We start from the raw sequence: 16,674 nt of genomic DNA, 5'->3' as shown, positions 1-16,674 counted from the left end.
GAATAATAGGCATAGTATGATCCCATTTTTGTAGAAATGCATGCACATATACATTTTATATGATGCAAAGAAAACAGAATGGTGTTAACAATGGGTATATCTGGGGGGCGGAGTTGGAGAGACCAAGGATAAGACAGTTCATGTGTTCTTTGAACATTTCTATGTTGCTTGAATTGGGACAATCAGCACATATTACTTTTATAATTCAAATGACTGAAATTTAAATAAACAAGAATCTACTCTGGACATGTCTCCATGCCATTAAAGATTCTACATCGTATTTAATGGCCACATGTATTCCTTGTGTGGATTCCTCTTAATGTGTTGAACGTAATGGTGGAGACTTAGCACATCAGGAGCTGTCCAAAGAGGGACCTGGAGCATTCTGACAGACAGACCTGAAGATGTGCAGACCCGCTGACCTAACCATGCCTCAGGGAGGAAATTATCTGATAGGTGCACGAGTGCACGTGCACAAAGATGTCTATGCGAGCATGTCCCTGCCTCATTATTCCTGCTAGCAAAAGGCTAGAAACAATCTACATGTCCAACCTCATGAACCAGATAAATAAAAATGACAGGCTGATCATATGCTGTAGTTCTCAACACTGAATACAAGAAATGAGATGGATCTGTAGAAATGTACATGGAAAATGTGCCAGGATATATTGCAAAGTGAAGGGGAAAAAGGCAAGTTACAGAACGACATGTACAGTATGATTTTTTTCTATTTAAAAAGTATATATGGCTGTGCCTTGAAAAAGCTGAAGGATACACATCAAGCTGTAGGTAGGATTTACCTGTAGGTCCGTATGTGTTATGTATGTAGCCCTATAAGGATATAGGTCTAGAGACATTAAGGAAGTGAGCTCCCCGTCCCAGGAGGTATGCAAACAGAGATTGGCTGCCCCGTTTTCGGGGATGCTGCGGAAGTGATTTCTACATCCCTCGGAGGTGACCTCAGTTCCCTTCTTAGCCCTGAGAATCTCTCAGAGAGGGGTGGTCAGGACTGGGAGAAGAATCCACCCCTAAGGGGAAAGGGTTAAGCGGGGATGGCGCTCCTGTGGGCGGGCTCCGCCATCGGCAGCGCCGGGCTCTGTTAGCCAAGTCTGAGCATCTCGGAGGATGCGGCGCGGCAAGCGGCTTCAGGGACGCGCGCAAGGTGAACGCGGGGGCTGCCAACTCGGCGCCCAGGTGAGGAGCTGGACTAGGGCGGGGGTGATGGCGGGACCCAGGCAGGGAGCATGGCCTGCAGCCCCCCTCTCAGGTGCGAGCGGCAGGGCCTGCACCAGCGTGCACCCCCCACCCAGGACACTGCGGGAAGGCGCGGAGCCAGGGGAGAGGAGATGGAGGAAAAGGAGAGGTAACCTGAGATGGACCAGCTCCTGGAGGCTGCCCTGCGGCGGCCCTCGCCCTGCCCCCAGGCCGGCCTCTTCCCAGTCCCTGAGGGAGGGAGAACACCCCCCCACACACACACAAAAATCTCTTCAGCAGCAGGAAACCAGGACTGTGCAGCCCCCTTCTCATCCGGAGGTGACTACATCTCTTGGATTGCGGGTGGTGAGTAGATGGTAGATGCTTATCGCTGAAGGCCCAACTCTGCTTCTCCTGCTCTGCAAAGCTTTTCGGACCCCCTGTGTAAAATGAGCCAATGCGGGTTTCACAGCCCCTAGTATGGCCATTTGCAGCCTGTGTGACCTTGGGCGAGTTGCTCAACCTCTCTGAACCTTGCTTTCTTCCCCTATGAAATGGGTATACCCACACCAGCTTGTTTGGGGAGGGGTGGATAAAATCGAGGACAAGCAGCTAAGCTTAGCACAGGAGCCTAAGTGGGTAAGAGCTCAAAACAGGAGTACTATTATTAACCAGTGCCTGTGTTAGTGGCCTTCCAGTCCTTCCCCCTCAGCTCACCACCACTCCTCACACTGGAACTGAGCCTTCTCTTTGGGTCCCCAGCACCTAGCCTGGGCCAGGAGCAGAGCATGAGCTCGGTGAATGTTTGAGAAACGAACTAATGAGGCAGATTGGGGAATGGGTTTAAGGGGTCTTTGATTCCCCCTAAAATTACCCACAAGCTTTGGTGAACCTGGACACTTTCCTGGGGAGTGCACCTGGAGTTTTCTTCGGCTTCTCAAGGTGTCTGTGAGCCACCAAGGGTCTTTGAGCATAACTGTTTCCCAGAGAGGAAAGGAACAGGGCCTCTGCCCCTAAACACACCCAGGCACGGGCTCTCACAGCCAATGGCCCCCTCTCCTGGTCCCCCTTTCCTGGCCGTGGGGTCCCGTCTTGCCTCCCGGCTCCATTAGGGACTCTCAGGAAGCGGCACCATAAGGGAATATCCACCTGGGCCAGGCATATGCAGTGGCTGGAGACAAGAAATAAAAGACGCAGATGCAGCCCTTGAGAAGCCCCAGGAGGGTGGGGGAGAGAGGAGATTATTATACTATGTGACTGGTGTGACAGGAAAGGGTGGAGGGAGTGTCAGGGAAATAAATACTCAAGCTGAAACAAGCCACCATCATATCCTACCTGGATTTCTGCGCTAGCCTCTCTCCCCCTTTTAAAACACTTCTCAGATCTCATGACTCCCATGCTTAACATCTCCATTGGCTTCCTGGGACACTTGGAATAAAATGCAGGTGCCTTTTCGTGGCTTTTGAGAAAGGCCCACCTTCCTGATTTCATCTCCCTCTGCTCCTTTCTCCTGAATCTGCTGTGCTCCTCATTCCTGCTGAAGGGCCTCTGCACTTTCTGTTCCCTCCTCCAGATGCTTTTTCTGGATATCATCAAATGGCTGACTCCTTCTTCCCATTCAGCGTTTAGCTTAAATATCACCTGAGTGGCCTTTCTAGCACTCCTGGGTAAAGTAGCCCCCCCTCCTTCTATCTCTTAACCCTGTTTTATGTTCTCCATAGCTCACCTTATTTAAAAGTATTCATTGTCTGTCTCTTACCTAGAACACCAGTTCCATGAGGGCAGGTATCTTGTCAATCTTGTTCACTGTTTTATCCCCAAGGTTTGGCACATAGTATGTCCTCCAATTATTTGTTGACATAGTTAAGGGGGCTGGTGGGAAAGAAAGCTTTCTGGACAAAAGGAAAAGTAAAAGGGCTCTAATGCTTATTAAGCTGCAATTATGGGCCTGGCCCATCCTGTGTTTTGTTATGTCTTATAAGAGCCCCTTTGAGTTAGGTACTACTATTATACCCATTTTACTGATGGGAAAACCATGATGCAGAGGGGAAAAGTAACTCACTCAGGAAATGGTGAAACTGGGATTGAAACCCAGGTCACTCCTCAAAGGCACGGGTGTATTTCTCTCCCTCTCCACCTCTGATATTTGACCTGGGCCCTCAAACATAGGATTTAAAAAAAAAAAAAAAAAAAAAAAGAATAGGATTTCAGCAAGTGAAGGAGAAGGGAGAGGGCACTGCAGCCTGAGGGAAGAGCAGGAGCAAAGGCGGGGCGCCAGGCAGTTCCGTGGGTGTTGAGGGTGAGGTGAGCATCCTGGTGTGGCCTTGGAAGGCCAGGAGAGGAGCTTATATTCTCTCGTGAGGGCGATGGGGGCCATTGACGGTTTAGAATTAGGGCAAGTGGCATGACCAGAGATGCAGTTTTAAAAGGTCACTCTGGGCAGCATGAAGAGGTTGAAGAGGAAGGGGCGGGTAGAGGAGGAGGATTCTTCCTTTCTTTCCCACCAGCTTCCCTGGGGCAGCCATGGGAGACCCATCTCATGCCAACCCCCTCCTTTTTTTAGGCTCATCCCGTGAAGACTGGAAGCTGAGGGCTCCAGGCCCAGGCATCAGAGCGGACCATGGCTCCCAGCCCCTGGGGCTGTGTGTATGGCCTCCTGCTGCTGTTGCTGCTGCTGTCCCTGGGGGCTGGCTCTGCCCTGGGCCGGGGCCTTCCCAGGCCACTTGAGGACTTGGAACCACACTTGATCCCAGGAGCCCACCCCAAGGGCCCTGTTGGCACAGAGCCCCAGGCCTTTGACTTCTTCTGGGAGAAGCCCAGAGATGAGAGCCCCTGGAACTCCAATGTCCCCCAGGTCCCTGCTGAGGAGGTGCCTGCGAGGCCCACAGACTCCCTTGGCCCAGCCCTGCATGGACCTAAAGCATCCCATGGGGTGCAGAGAGAAGGACTCCCAGTAACTGATGACCTCCAGGTGGCTCGAGGGCCAATTTTTCAGGGCTGGACAGGACCTCCTGAATCACAGGAGTCTATGGAGCAAGAAGCACCAGCCCCCTATCCAGTGGGCACCCCCCATCTCACTTTCATCCCCACAACTCCCAGACTCCAACTCGGGCTAGCCACAGTTCCCCCCACCCCAGGGCAGCCTGGAAGCCAAGTGGGACAGCGACCACCTAGAGATGAGGGTCTTGTGGCCAAAGCCAAGATCAGGGTCCCAGAGACATCCCCCTGGCACCACAAGGGCCCTCCCCACACTCTTGCGCCACGCCCAGGCACTGTCATGAGGCCAGGGCTGAGGGAACAGGGTGGGAGTGAGGAGGACTTCCAGGAGGCAGCTCAAGGCCCCCTCCTCACTCAGCAGGAGCCAGCAGCCCCTGATGCTGGCTCAGCATCACCAGCTGAGGTGGCATCCTCTCAGGAGCCTGGGTCCCAGCCGGACCTGGCATTGGCCAGAAGCCTTCCTCCTGCTGAGGAGCTGCCCATGGAGCTCCCCAAGAAGGCTGGAGGTGGGGAGACCTGGGAAGTCAGTATTCCGAGTCCCTCACCCAAACAGACTGACCTCCCTGATGTTAGGGGCTCATCAGGACCCCAGCCCTCAGGTCTCCCAGCCTCAGAGACTCCTTATGGGCAGCCCAAGCCAGGTGGGTATCAAAGTGAGGGTGCTGAGCAGGGCTGGGACGGGCAGTGTTCTAGGGCAGCTGGATGCCCCAGTTTCTGTGTGACCTCTGATCCCTCTGGGTCCTGCTTTCCTCATTCTGGCAAATGAGGGTGGTTGTGCCTCCCTCCTGGGGGATTAGATTTTGGGGAACGCTGGAGGGTCAGGCAAAGCAATGACTGCTTTTGTTATTTCAGAGATAGCAGCAATGAATGGAGCAGACCCCATCTCCCCCCAGCGGGTGAGAGGAGCAGTGGAGGCCCCAGGTACCCCCAAGTCCCTCATCCCTGGCCCTTCGGACCCTGGCCCAACTACAAACGGAACAGAGAGCCCTGTGGGAGCCCTGCAGCCAGGTGAGGGCATGGCTCAGGGGTTGGGGAGATCGGGTACTCTAATACCTAAGAACTTGTGTGAGGTATATATGCAAGGGATGGGGAGTGAATGGGGACAAACACCTCCTTAAAGGAAATGGCCAACAACTTCAAACAACTTAGGATAATAAACTACTACTCACTGGGTACTCTGGGAGAAGTCATTTGCACTTTGGGGGCTAGAAAATTCTTAAATATAAATTCTTAAGTATACATGGGTATATTCAGTGCAGTGATTCTCCAACTCCCACAGTTCGCCAGAGGAGCTTTTAAAAAATTCCAATGCCCAGGCCCCAGCACAAGGAATTCTGACGGAGTTGATCTCCAGGTGATTCTAATATGCAGTCCCCGTTGAGAGCTGCTGGAATGTTAATAAAAATGATAGGTCACATCCATTTAACACTTATTGGGTGTTGGGGACTGTGCTAAACATGTAATCCTCACCACAACCCAGTGAGGAGGGGTGCTGTTACCATCCCATTTTACAGATGTGCTTAGAAAAGTTAAGTAACTTGCTCACCACACCGGAGGATGATGGAAAATCAAAAGTACTTTTCAAAGGGCTATTTTAATATTATTATTGTTGCAGATGAAGCTGAGGAGTGGCCGGGGCGCCCCCAAAGCCATCCCCCAGCGCCCCCTGTCCAGGCCCCCTCGACGTCACGCCGGGGCCTCATTCGGGTCACCACGCAGCGTGCCCTGGGCCAGCCACCCCCTCCGGAGCCCTCCGCCAGCTCCGTGGCATCAGTCCCAGCCTCCAGCCCCCCGGCCAACGCCACCTCACCCCCCCTGCGCTGGGGTCCCCTGCGGCGGGTGCTGAGCTTTTCCTGGGAGCTGCACGTCTACGGGGTCGGGGTGCTCTTCCTGCTGCCTGCGTTGTTGGCACTGGCCTCGCTGGCAGCCGCCCCTGCGGGGCCCCGGTTGGCACTGGTGGCGGCGGTGCTGGTGCTGGTGGCGTCGGGGCTGCGGTCCGCCTACATGCTCACCGACCCCTATGGCTCGCAGGCACGACTGGGTTTACGCGCCGGCCTGGTGCTCTACAATCTGCCCTTTCCCTTGCTACTCACCGCGCTGGCGGCCCTGACCCTGCTCGGCCTGGGCGCGGGGCTGCCACAGCAGCTGCAGAACCCTCTCCTCCTGGGAGCGCTGGCGTTGGCGCACGGCTTGGGGCTGCTCGCCACAGACCTGCTGTCGGCGAGGCCTGCTTTCAACCTCCTGGCTCAGGGCTTATCGTGCGCCTGGGGCGCGTCCGTGGCTCTGGGCACGCTCTGCCTGTGCCGTCGCCGCCTGCTGGACGGGCCGAGGGGCTGGGATGCCAGTCCGGGCCCGAGGCTGCTGGCCGTGGCGGGCGCGCTGGGGCTGCTGGCCAGTGGCTTGCAGCTGGCGGCCGCGCTCTGGCTGTACCCGGGCCCCGGCCGGGTGGGCCACTTCTCGTGGGCCTGGTGGGGCGTCCACTTCTGGCTGCGCCTGCTGGAGCTGACGTGGGCGCTCACCCTGGCGCTGGCCGCTCTGGCCGCCGCGCGGCCCAGGCCGCCCACAGAGCACGCCTGCTGGGCTAAGCTGCTGCGCCTGGCGTGCCCTGCGCCCTCCGGCAAGAGCGAGGTGCCCGAGAGGCCCAACAACTGCTACGCGGGGCCCAGCAGCGTCGGCGCAGGTACCCTGGACATTAGCAAGAGCCTCATCCGCAACCCGGCGGAGGGTGGGCCTCCAGCCACGCCCAGTTCAGGCGCCTGGGGTTCGGCTGCGTCGCTGGGCCGCGGTCCGCTGGGTGGCCCGGGACTGTCCCGCAGCAGCATGGGGCCGGCGCCATCGATGAGCGAGCTGGACCTGCGGCCGCCATCACCCATCAACCTGAGCCGCAGCATCGACGCCGCGCTCTTCCGAGAGCACTTGGTGCGAGACAGCATCTTCCGGCGCTGCGGCCTCCGTGGCCTGGCCTCCCCGCCGCCCGGGGGCGCGCTGCGGCCGCGCCGGGGCAGCCACCCCGACGCCGAGCTAGACGGCGCAGGTTCTTCGCTCCTCCGCGGCCGCAGCCGGTCGCTCAGCGACGTGCGCGTGCGCGGCCCGGTCCCACCACATGTAGCGGACGAGCCTGAAGGGGCGGCTTCCGGCAGCTCCGTGGACAGCTTCTCACGGGGCTCGCTCAAGATCAGCTGGAACCCCTGGCGCCACGGGCTGTCGTCGATGGACAGTCTGCCCCTGGATGAGCTGCCCAGCACGGTGCAGCTACTGTCTGCCCCAGCTCCTGCCCCGGGTCCCGCCCGGCCCGGGGAGCCCCAGAATGGGATCCAGCCTCAATGCAAGCCCGGAGACTCCCGCAGCGCCTCCAGTGACACCATCGAGCTCTGAGGGGGTCCAGAAACTCAGAACCAGGGCCCCGCCCTCGATGGCCCTACCGCGGCATGACCTTCTGGGATGCTGAGCATTTGAAAAACATTCCGGGAGTATTCCTGGGCCCCAACTGATTGCAGCCTCCGGAGACAGCCGGACACGAACCCACCCCCACCCCCAGATTTTTGTTTTTTAAAATATCTCTATTTTTCAGCGGGTACTTTGCACAGAGGCCATGACTTATGTGGAATACAGGGTGGACATGCACGTATTTGGGAATGGGGAACAGGGTCCAGGTGCCCTAACATCCCATCCAGACTCTCCAGTGTGAAGATGAGGCTCGACTGTCCAGACTGTCCTCTTTGTGCCAAAGAAATAAACCCTTAGGACTTGGCTCAAGCCTCCCTGCGGCCATGCCAGGATCTTGTTTAGAGGATATGCCCACCCCCAGTGATTTCAAGTGCTGTGTTTATTGCGGAGGGGAGGACTTCCAAAGGAAAGGGCCCTCAACCCCTGGAGACTTTAGAAATAATGGCTATCAATATTTCATGGAACATCTGTCTGCTGTACGCTGTCTTCAGCTTTTCACATCCATCACCTTAATTCTCACATTAAGCCTGAGTGAGAAGCGTTATCATGCCCATTTTATAGATGAGAAGAGTGAAGTTCAGAGATGAAAGTCATTTGTCAGGGTCCTTTGGCAAATGATAGCTGGTACTGAACTGAGAAAGTTCCACTCCTAAGCCTGGTTCCTCCATCCCATCTCCCTTCTCTTTACACTACTTCAGGGCCAACCCTCTCCTTTGTCCTCCTTCTACTGCTCCTCCATCAGGATACCCTCAGTTTCCCAGGGTGTTAGGAAACTTCCCCAAGGGTGGAGGGGCTCTCAGTAGCTTAGGCCAACCTATGGTGGGTGGGGGCAGGTAGTAAGACAAGCGTCTCCATTTTCCAAGACCTTTCTTTATTTCCTGAGATGAATAAATAAATCAGTGGCTGAGGGGCAAGGGGGTGAGGACAGAACAGGAGCTGACAGCATGCAGCTGGCAGGAGGGGGTTGTGAAGGGACACCCTCCCCCCACATCCTGGGCAGGGGCCAAAGCTCACGAGCAGCCACAACGAGGAGACACTTTTTAAAAAAATTCACAGCACTGTGAAGCCTGACCAGTGCCCCAAGGCCCAGATCTCATGGCACCCACCTATAGGGCTACTTTTTCACCCAAGGGCCTCAGCTGCCCAGGCCCAGGTGTCTGCGCTGCTCCATAAGGTGGGTAGAGCGTGCTTACCGCACTCAAAAATAAAGCAAGTGCCTCAAGTGTCCAGGTGGGAGAGTCCCGACCTTGGGGGCAGCCTGGGCAGGAGGAGATGCTGCAGGTGTGGCAGGGATTATCTGCCCTTGATGAAGCCCTCCAGCACACGGTCACTGCGCTCTGACAACCAGTAGCCGGTCATGGCTGCCACAGCCCCAATGAAGATAGCGGTGAAGACCAAGTCACCCTTGGCGGCCAGCGTAGCCAGTGCACAGATGATGACACCGAAGAACATCTGCTGCAGCACCACCAGCTCGTCCTCTGTCATCTCCGAGAAGAAGCCTGCTGACTCTGGGCAAGAGAAGCGCCCGTCACTCATCCCCTGTTCCTGGAGCCTCCCACACACCTGATCATCACTGCCACACGCCTGCCTGGCACGCCAGCACACAGTGTCATTTACTGCTGAGAACAACTCCAAGACGGGCATTTATTATCCCTGTCTTACTAGATGGGAAACTGAGGCGCAGAGAGGTGAAGAGGTTTGCCCAAGGCCACGTGGGAGAGTTGGGTCAGAGCATGTGTACTAGCCCCACTGCAGAGCCAGAGTGCCTGGATATGACGCCCAGCTCTGCCACCTGCTTGCCATGGGGCCCTGGACAAGTTTTTTCATCTCTCTGCGTCCCTGCTTCCACTATGCAAGAGGGGGATGAGAACAACAGCTACAGCACTGGATTTGTTTTAGGGGTGAAATAAGTTAATACATGCAATATGCCTGGGACAGCGCGTGACACACGGGAACTGTGGAAGTGGTCACCGTCGTCACCACTGTGACTGTCCTTCGTCTCATCACCCCCACGGCCTACAAGAGCCCTCGGGCGGGGCAAGGGCAGATGAAGAAAGAGGCTCGGCGGGCACAGAATGATATGACACCAAGTCCGATTTCCTTTCTACCCTGGGAGGTGTGAGGTCACCAAAAGCCACCCTGGGGGTCAGAGGTGGGGTTCGGGTCCCAGTGCAGCCTCATGAGGGCTGGGTGGCAGTGCAGGTGGGCCAGGGCCTGCAGCTGCCTGAAGGAGGGGCTTGCCTGCCCTCCCCCTGGATAAGGACCTCCCCTCCCCAGGTTTCTGGGGCCGAGCTGGGGCTCACCTGGGATCTGCTCCTTCACACAGATGCCCTCGATCTGTTTGTAGCCCTCAGCACAGACACAGCGGTAACTGCCCTCGGTGTTCTCGCACTGCTCGTTCTCTCCTGGACACACCGCCATCTCACACTCGTCCACGTCTTGACGGAGGCCAAGGAGAGGTCAGAGCCCTGACCGCCAGGGTCCCACAGGCAGCACCCCTGACTCTGGTCTCACTCACATCCTGACACCTGCTCTGTGCTGACGCAGGCAACATTCCACCCTTCCATCCCACGCCCTGTCCACATTTCAGCCCCTGTCAATTTGTGGTGGATGAGACGCTCCCAGGTGGCAGGACACTCACCGAGACACTTGGAGCCCACCTGCTGGTAGCCAGGGCTACACTTCTTACAGCGGCCAGGCCCTGCCCCCATGCAGCCCAGGCAGGCCTTGGCACAGTCTGGAGAAGGGAGAGGACAGACAAGGGTGCGAGCTGCCCGTATGCCTGGAGGAAGCCCTGCTCCAGAAGAGGCCTAGGGCAGGGGGTGGGGTGGGGGGCGGTGCCAGCACCTGGGAACGCGGCGGTTTTGGGGGAAAGGCGTGGAGCAGTTCCTTCTACCCTCCCCACACCCCTACCCCGCAGGAGCGGACAGTTACCTCGGCACTCATAGGAGCCCTCCGTGTTCACGCAGAACTGGTGGGCTCCACAGCTGGCTCGCTCTGTGCCGCACTCATCAATGTCTGCAAAGAGGCCGGTAGGGTGGGGACTTCAATCCCTATTTCACTAACAGGGAAGCTGAGGCCAGGGTTGTTGGGAATGGACTTGCCCAGGCTTAAACAGTGTGGCTGATACTGCAGGCTGTCCACCAACACAGATGCAGAGGTGCAGCTGGACTCAGGGCTGTCGAGCTAGAGACTGTGTTTTTCAATCTGCCTTGCAGCTAAGTGTGGCCTTGTGATTCAGTTCTGGCCAACGTGTTGTGAACAGAAGTGATGTGCTCCACTTTTCACTTGGCCTTAATACAACAGACTTGGATCCTCCGTGCACTTTCTTCTCTTTCGCACTTCCTGGATACCAGGTCATGATACATAGAGGTGACTGTGATCCAGCCTCAACACCCAAGGGGATGACTGTCCAGTAAGACAGGATGAATCTAGGTCTTTAATGACTATGACAAGCAGAGCTTTTCTGCCAGTCTGGACCACTGGCTTCCAGATTGTGATATGAGATGAAAATAAACCTCTAAATTCATTAAGCCACAGTCTTTGGGGATCTTTCTGTTACAGCAGCTTAGCTTTTACCCTCGTCTCGAACACAGGTTTCCTGACCCCAAGTTCAGTATGCTCATTCTCCGGGTTAACCCTTCTTCAATTTTCGAGACTTGACCCAAGTGACACCTCCTCCAAGAAGGCTTCCCTGATTCCCCACTACCACTGAATTGGAAGAGAGACATTTCTCACTGTACAACGATCAGTCTATACTGTAAGCGCCTGGTTACTTTTCTGCCTTCCCAACCAGGCTGATATCTCTATGAAGATGGGGACTGGACTGGTCTAGCCCAGAGATGTGTGTGTTGATGGGGGACCAAGCCCAAGACCTTGCCCACCCCTCCAGACCTAGGGCAGGGTCCCACTCACCTACACACTTGAGGTGATGCAGGGCCCAGCCCTTCTTGCACTGTAAACAGTTTGATTCCTCAGGTCCTGAGCAGCGGGCACAGGGGCCAAAACAAGCTGGGTGGAATGGGGGAAGTATGAGGGTGGGCAGGCAGGTACCCCACACGCCCCTGCCCAAGGCCACGCCTCTTGACTACCTACCCGAACATACCAGATGGCTGGCATTGCGCTGTGCCTCAAAGTAGCCGAGGCCACACTGGCCACAGGCCTCACCCCCATAGCCAGCTTGGCAGTCACAGTGCCCGCTGCCCCCTCGAGTTCCTTCCCCTTCACACTGCCCGTAGCCACCGCAGGGCCGCTCCGCACCCCCAGGACAGGCTGTGGGCAGACACCAAACCAGGTGGGATCATAAATACAACCTTGTACGTACAGAATATTTTCCCCGTATTAGTAAGCATTTTTGGAGAGGAAACAATTTTAACGACATCATAATATTTTGTCATAAAACTGTATGAAATTTACTTAACCAACACCCCATTGTGGAACAGTTAGGTTATTTACAAATCTTTTCTTTTATAAAAACTGAATTGACCATCTTTGTTGCTAGCTCTTTGTATCTGCAGCTTTGAGAGAGATTTTTCTAAAAGGGGCTGGTAGTTAAGTTCAGCTCCTGCCTCAGGACTGTGTGTAGAAAAAGGTGGTGACAACAGGGCCTTCAGCAGCACCTGCCCGTCCCTAGGAAGGTCACCTTAGTCCAGACATGGGAAATGCCTGGTGAGGGGGGGCATTTCTTAAATACATGACAGAAACCATGGCCGCATCTGACTCAGTCTAACCCCATATCCTTGTTCAGAGCCGTTCCCCATGGATTTGTGCATCTCACCAGCCCTGTGAGGCAGGCGAGAACAGACGTCCAGAGAAGTGATATGAGCAGCCTGAGCTCACACAGCCAGCCAGGGGCCGAGCCAGGACTGGATCCCTGGCCCCAGCAGTCCCCTTCCATCCCCCAAGAGGAACTTGAAAAACTCACGAAGGCAGGAGGGCCCAAAGGTGCCTGAGGGGCAGCAGAGCTTCAGGGAATCTGAGCAGAGCCACTGGAAGAGGTCTGGGGCTTCCTGCTGCCTGAGGCGGAGGGATGGTGAGGGGGCTGAGACAGTGTCAGAGGTGCTGCCATCTCCCGCAACCTCCCACAGGATCTGTGATACAGCCCGTCTTGGGCGTAAGACCCATAAGGCTGCCCTTTCCCCGTCTGACAGAGGGGCAGTCTGCAGCTCAGAGTGAGAGCTTGGGCCCCCCAGCAAGTCCTCAGCACACCTGGTTTTGGAGGAAGGAGCTGAATGAGGACACAGCCCCTAGCTCGCCACCCTCTGCTTTACCAGCCAGCCCTGCCTGAGCCCCTCCCAGGAAGGCCCCTGCTACTCACTTGTGAAACCACCAGCTCTCCACCAGCTCCTCACTCAGCTCCAGCAGGCGGTGGCACTCGAAGTCCGACTTGCTGCACACGCCCTCGAGCACCTCTACCAGGCGGGTCTCACTGACCAGACAGGGATGGGTGGTAGGAACACACTCCAGCCCACCCACCACCCTCTTTACAATCTCCCCCCTCCCCACCTCATGCCAGATAATGTCAAAGGCCAGAGGCCACAATGGAAGGGGTACTGGTTTGGGGAGACCTGGGTTCCAATCTAGTAGTGTGACCTTGGGCAAGTAACTTAACCTCTCCTGAACGTGTTTTCTCATCTGTAAAATGGGGACAATGGCTCTCCTCTAGGCTGGCTGGAAGATAGCTCAGTCCCTGCATCTGTACAACAGAATATAATACCCTTGCTGGGTAGATGTGGTTAAAAATATATAACAAGTGTTAGCAAGGATGTGGAGAAACTAGAACCCTCCTACATTGCACGTGGGAATGAAAAACGGTGCAGCCGCTGTAGAAAACAGTTTGGCAGTTCCTCCATAAATTAAACATGGAATCACGACATGACTCAGTAATTCCACTCCTGGATACATACCCAAGAAAATGCAAAACAGGTGTTCAAACTTGTACACAAATGTTCATAGCAATACTATACACAGTAGCCAAATGGTAGAAACAACCCAAATGTCCATCAGCTGATAAACGGACAAACAAATGTGATCTATTCATACAATGGAAGATTACTAAGCCTTAAAAAGGAATGAAGTACTGATATTTGTTACATGATGGACGAACCTTGAAAACATTATGCTAAGTGAAAGAAGCCGGACATAAAAGGCCATATTGTATGATTCCAACAGAATCAGCAAATCCATAGAGATGGAAAACAGATTAGTGGTTGCTAAGGGCTGGGAGGAGGGAGAATGAAGAGTGACTGCTCAATAGGGATGGAGTTTCTTTTGGGGGGGATGAAATCAGTCTGGAACTAGATAATGGCAATTAGTTGCAAAACCTGAATATACTGACTATCTCTAATGGTAAATTTTATGTTATTGCATTCTACCACAATAAAAATTTTTTTTAAAATACATTTACACATAAAATGTATTATATTATATATTTAAAGGGTCTGGCACAGTGCCTGGCATATAGGAGGTGACTTAAAACAAAACAAAAAAACAGTAACCATTATAGAGCTAGAAGTGCCCTTAGGGTTATTTTGGTCAATCCCCTCATTCCCAAATGAGGCAACTAAGCCCCACTGAGGGAAAGGAAAATGACCACTGTTATGTAATAACGAAACTTTTATTTCTAGGACGTATCATAGTTTAATCCTTACCACGATCCTATGAAATAGGATTGGCATTAATACTCCCGTTTTACAGATAAGGAAATTGAGGATCAGAGAGGTGACCCTAAGGTACAAAGGGTCAGAAATGACAACCTGGTCTAATTCCAGTTTGACATTGAAAAGCTAGAGGGCCTAGGACTCAGGCCTCTCCTCTCAATAAAATCTCATCTTGTCCCCTGGCTTTATACACTGACTATATGCTGATAACTGTCAAATTCATGTTTCCAGCCCTGCTTCTACCCTGAACTCCTGACTCCTAAATCTAACTCTACTTGACTGTTTAACAGACATCTCAGCCCAACATGTTCAATGAGAACGTCTGATTCCAGACCCGTTTCTCCCATCTCGGAAGACAGTCCCACGATTCACCCAGTTGCTCAGGCCCAAAACCCAGTGAGCACCTTTTATTCTACTTTTTCTCTCACACCCCATAATGATTCCATCATCATGTCCTATCAGTCTATCTGCAAAATATACCCAGAATCTGACCCCTTCTCACCAGGTCCACCACTACCGTCACGCCTAGACTGTGCACTAGCCTCCCAACTGGTCTTCCTGCTCCTCCACCTTGGCCCCCTATAGTCTGTTAGTGTAAGTGACCTTTTATAGGTACAAATAATACCACATCACTTTCCTGCTCCAAACCTTCCAATGACTTCCCGCTACACTCAGAACGAAATCTGAATGCCTTTCTGCGGCCTTCAAGACTCTCTGCCTTCACCTTCCACCACTCTCCCTTCTGCTCACTCCAAATCCAGCCACTTCTCAAATACACCAAGCTCAGCCCCGCTCTGTCCAAAACCCTTCCCCGACTGTCGCACAGTTTGCTTCTGCACCTCAGGTCTCTGTTCGAATGTCATACCTTGAATGCCATGTCTCCCACCATTCTGCTTTACTGTTCTTCACCTGATAAGACATTATTTACTTACTTATTCACTGTTTCCTCTACTAGAATAGAAGCTCCTTGAAGAAAGAATTCTGCTTGGCTTGTTTAGTGCTCTCCTATAGATATTCAGTGACATTTGTTGAATAAGTGCTCCCCAAGTGTCTCCAGGCTTCCACCAGCAGAGCACAGATTGGGATGTTAGATATACAAATCCACCCCTCCAGCCTCTTCCTCACCTGTCCTTGTATTTGGACAACTTCTCTTCCTCCCAGGCAGTGTTTCCACCTCCAAAGTTATCCCGGATGGTTCTCTCCAGGCCCTGGAAATGGAGAAAACTAGTCATAGCTAAGTACAGTGTCTGGCACATTCTAGCACTTATATTTCACTGACCAGGAAACTGAGGCACAGAGAGGCACCTACCCAAGGCCATACGACCAGTAAGTAACCAAGCTGGGACACTTGAGTCTATGCAGACTTGTATGCCAGAGCTCCCAGCTCTCAACCCCTGTGCTAATAGTAGCTAGCCCCCTCCTCTTAAACTGCTGGTGCACCCACCTTGTTGAAACTGTCGACCAGTCCCCGGCAGGTATGACATGGATGGGGCTCAGTGGGGGAAGAAGACTTGAGAGGCGGAGAAAGCTGGACCCAGACCGGGCCTGGGAGACCAAGGAAGAGGCTCAGGCCCCAGAGCAGAGCTGGGGCTAGGCCCCTCGGGGCCCGTGGGGCCATCTTTTCCCAGGCTGGGGACCTGTAGACACAGGACATGGGGAGGGTTCGCTGGAGGAGCCAAGTGGGAAAGAAAAGCGTGGGTTCTGAGGTGCCGCGGGTCTGGGAGCCCAGATCTGTGTTATAAGAAAAGAAGGTCTAGACTGGGGTAAGGCAGAGGGAGGGGAAATAGTTGGGGAAAGGAGCCTATTCTGCAATTCCTGGACGGGAACAAGTTATCCTCGTCACCGCAGGGGGAGGTGGCCTGGATCCTCATCAAGGGGGTAGGAGTCAGCCCATTGTTTTAGGGTCGGGATATGGTTCTTAGGGGCTGGATCAGCGGAATTAAGGAGAATGGATCAGATTTCTAAATACTGCGGGAGAAGACGTCGGATGGACGGTCTTGGGGGGAGGAGTCCGGAACCCCGGTCTTGGGGAGGGGGGGAGGAGCCCGGATCCGGATACGAAGAGAAGGGGTCAGGTTCGGGGTCTGCAGACTGCAAACGCACGGCCCCCGAGCGGGCAAGGAAGGATCCAGACCCACGAAGGCCGCGGAGGAGGAAGAGACAACCCACCGAGCCCGCGGACGCCACAGGCTCAGCCTCCTCGCCGCCGCCGCCGCCGCCGCCGCCGCCGCCGCCGCCGCCGCCGCCGCCGCCGCCGCCGCCGCCGCCGCCGCCGCCGCCGGCTGCGTAAGACGTGCGCCCTCCGCCGGCTCTGCAGTCCGGAGGGCGGAGCCCGCGCCACAGCCAATGGTAGCAGGCCATGTGCCATTGCGTCACC

At 54.7% G+C, this 16,674-nt stretch overlaps 2 protein-coding genes across 5 annotated transcripts; one reads left to right on the top strand and one right to left on the bottom strand.

Moving 5' to 3' along the window:
* Window positions 1-1,097: 1,097 nt before the first annotated feature.
* PRRT3 (proline rich transmembrane protein 3) lies at window positions 1,098-8,494 on the top strand. Of its 2 annotated transcripts, XM_073787630.1 has the most exons (4): window positions 1,098-1,560; window positions 3,758-4,832; window positions 5,044-5,199; window positions 5,807-8,494. In XM_073787630.1, exons 2-4 carry the CDS (start codon window positions 3,815-3,817, stop codon window positions 7,564-7,566), a joined length of 2,934 nt encoding a protein of 977 aa, XP_073643731.1. In that variant the 5' UTR covers window positions 1,098-1,560; window positions 3,758-3,814; the 3' UTR covers window positions 7,567-8,494. The 2 variants fall into 2 exon arrangements, with proteins under 2 accessions (XP_073643731.1, XP_019800198.1); XM_019944639.3 differs by lacking the exon at window positions 1,098-1,560 and having other exon boundaries at window positions 2,578-4,832.
* CRELD1 (cysteine rich with EGF like domains 1) lies at window positions 8,489-16,656 on the bottom strand. Of its 3 annotated transcripts, XM_019944640.3 has the most exons (11): window positions 16,467-16,656; window positions 15,742-15,934; window positions 15,423-15,505; window positions 12,956-13,066; window positions 12,563-12,654; window positions 11,734-11,910; window positions 11,554-11,649; window positions 10,573-10,656; window positions 10,280-10,375; window positions 9,942-10,076; window positions 8,489-9,146 (listed from the first exon to the last, which is right to left on the bottom strand). In XM_019944640.3, exons 2-11 carry the CDS (start codon window positions 15,913-15,915, stop codon window positions 8,932-8,934), a joined length of 1,263 nt encoding a protein of 420 aa, XP_019800199.1. In that variant the 5' UTR covers window positions 15,916-15,934; window positions 16,467-16,656; the 3' UTR covers window positions 8,489-8,931. The 3 variants fall into 3 exon arrangements, with proteins under 3 accessions (XP_019800199.1, XP_004311995.2, XP_033721304.1); XM_004311947.4 differs by lacking the exon at window positions 16,467-16,656 and having other exon boundaries at window positions 15,742-16,424; XM_033865413.2 differs by lacking the exons at window positions 10,280-10,375; window positions 16,467-16,656 and having other exon boundaries at window positions 15,742-16,430.
* Between the last annotated feature and the right edge of the window lie 18 nt (window positions 16,657-16,674).

Source organism: Tursiops truncatus, chromosome 10, assembly GCF_011762595.2.
Source record: "Tursiops truncatus isolate mTurTru1 chromosome 10, mTurTru1.mat.Y, whole genome shotgun sequence".
In the NCBI taxonomy this organism is placed as follows: Eukaryota; Metazoa; Chordata; class Mammalia; order Artiodactyla; family Delphinidae; genus Tursiops; species Tursiops truncatus.
The sequence above is the reverse complement of the archived record's forward strand: the minus strand, read 5'-3'. Positions and strand labels throughout refer to the sequence as shown.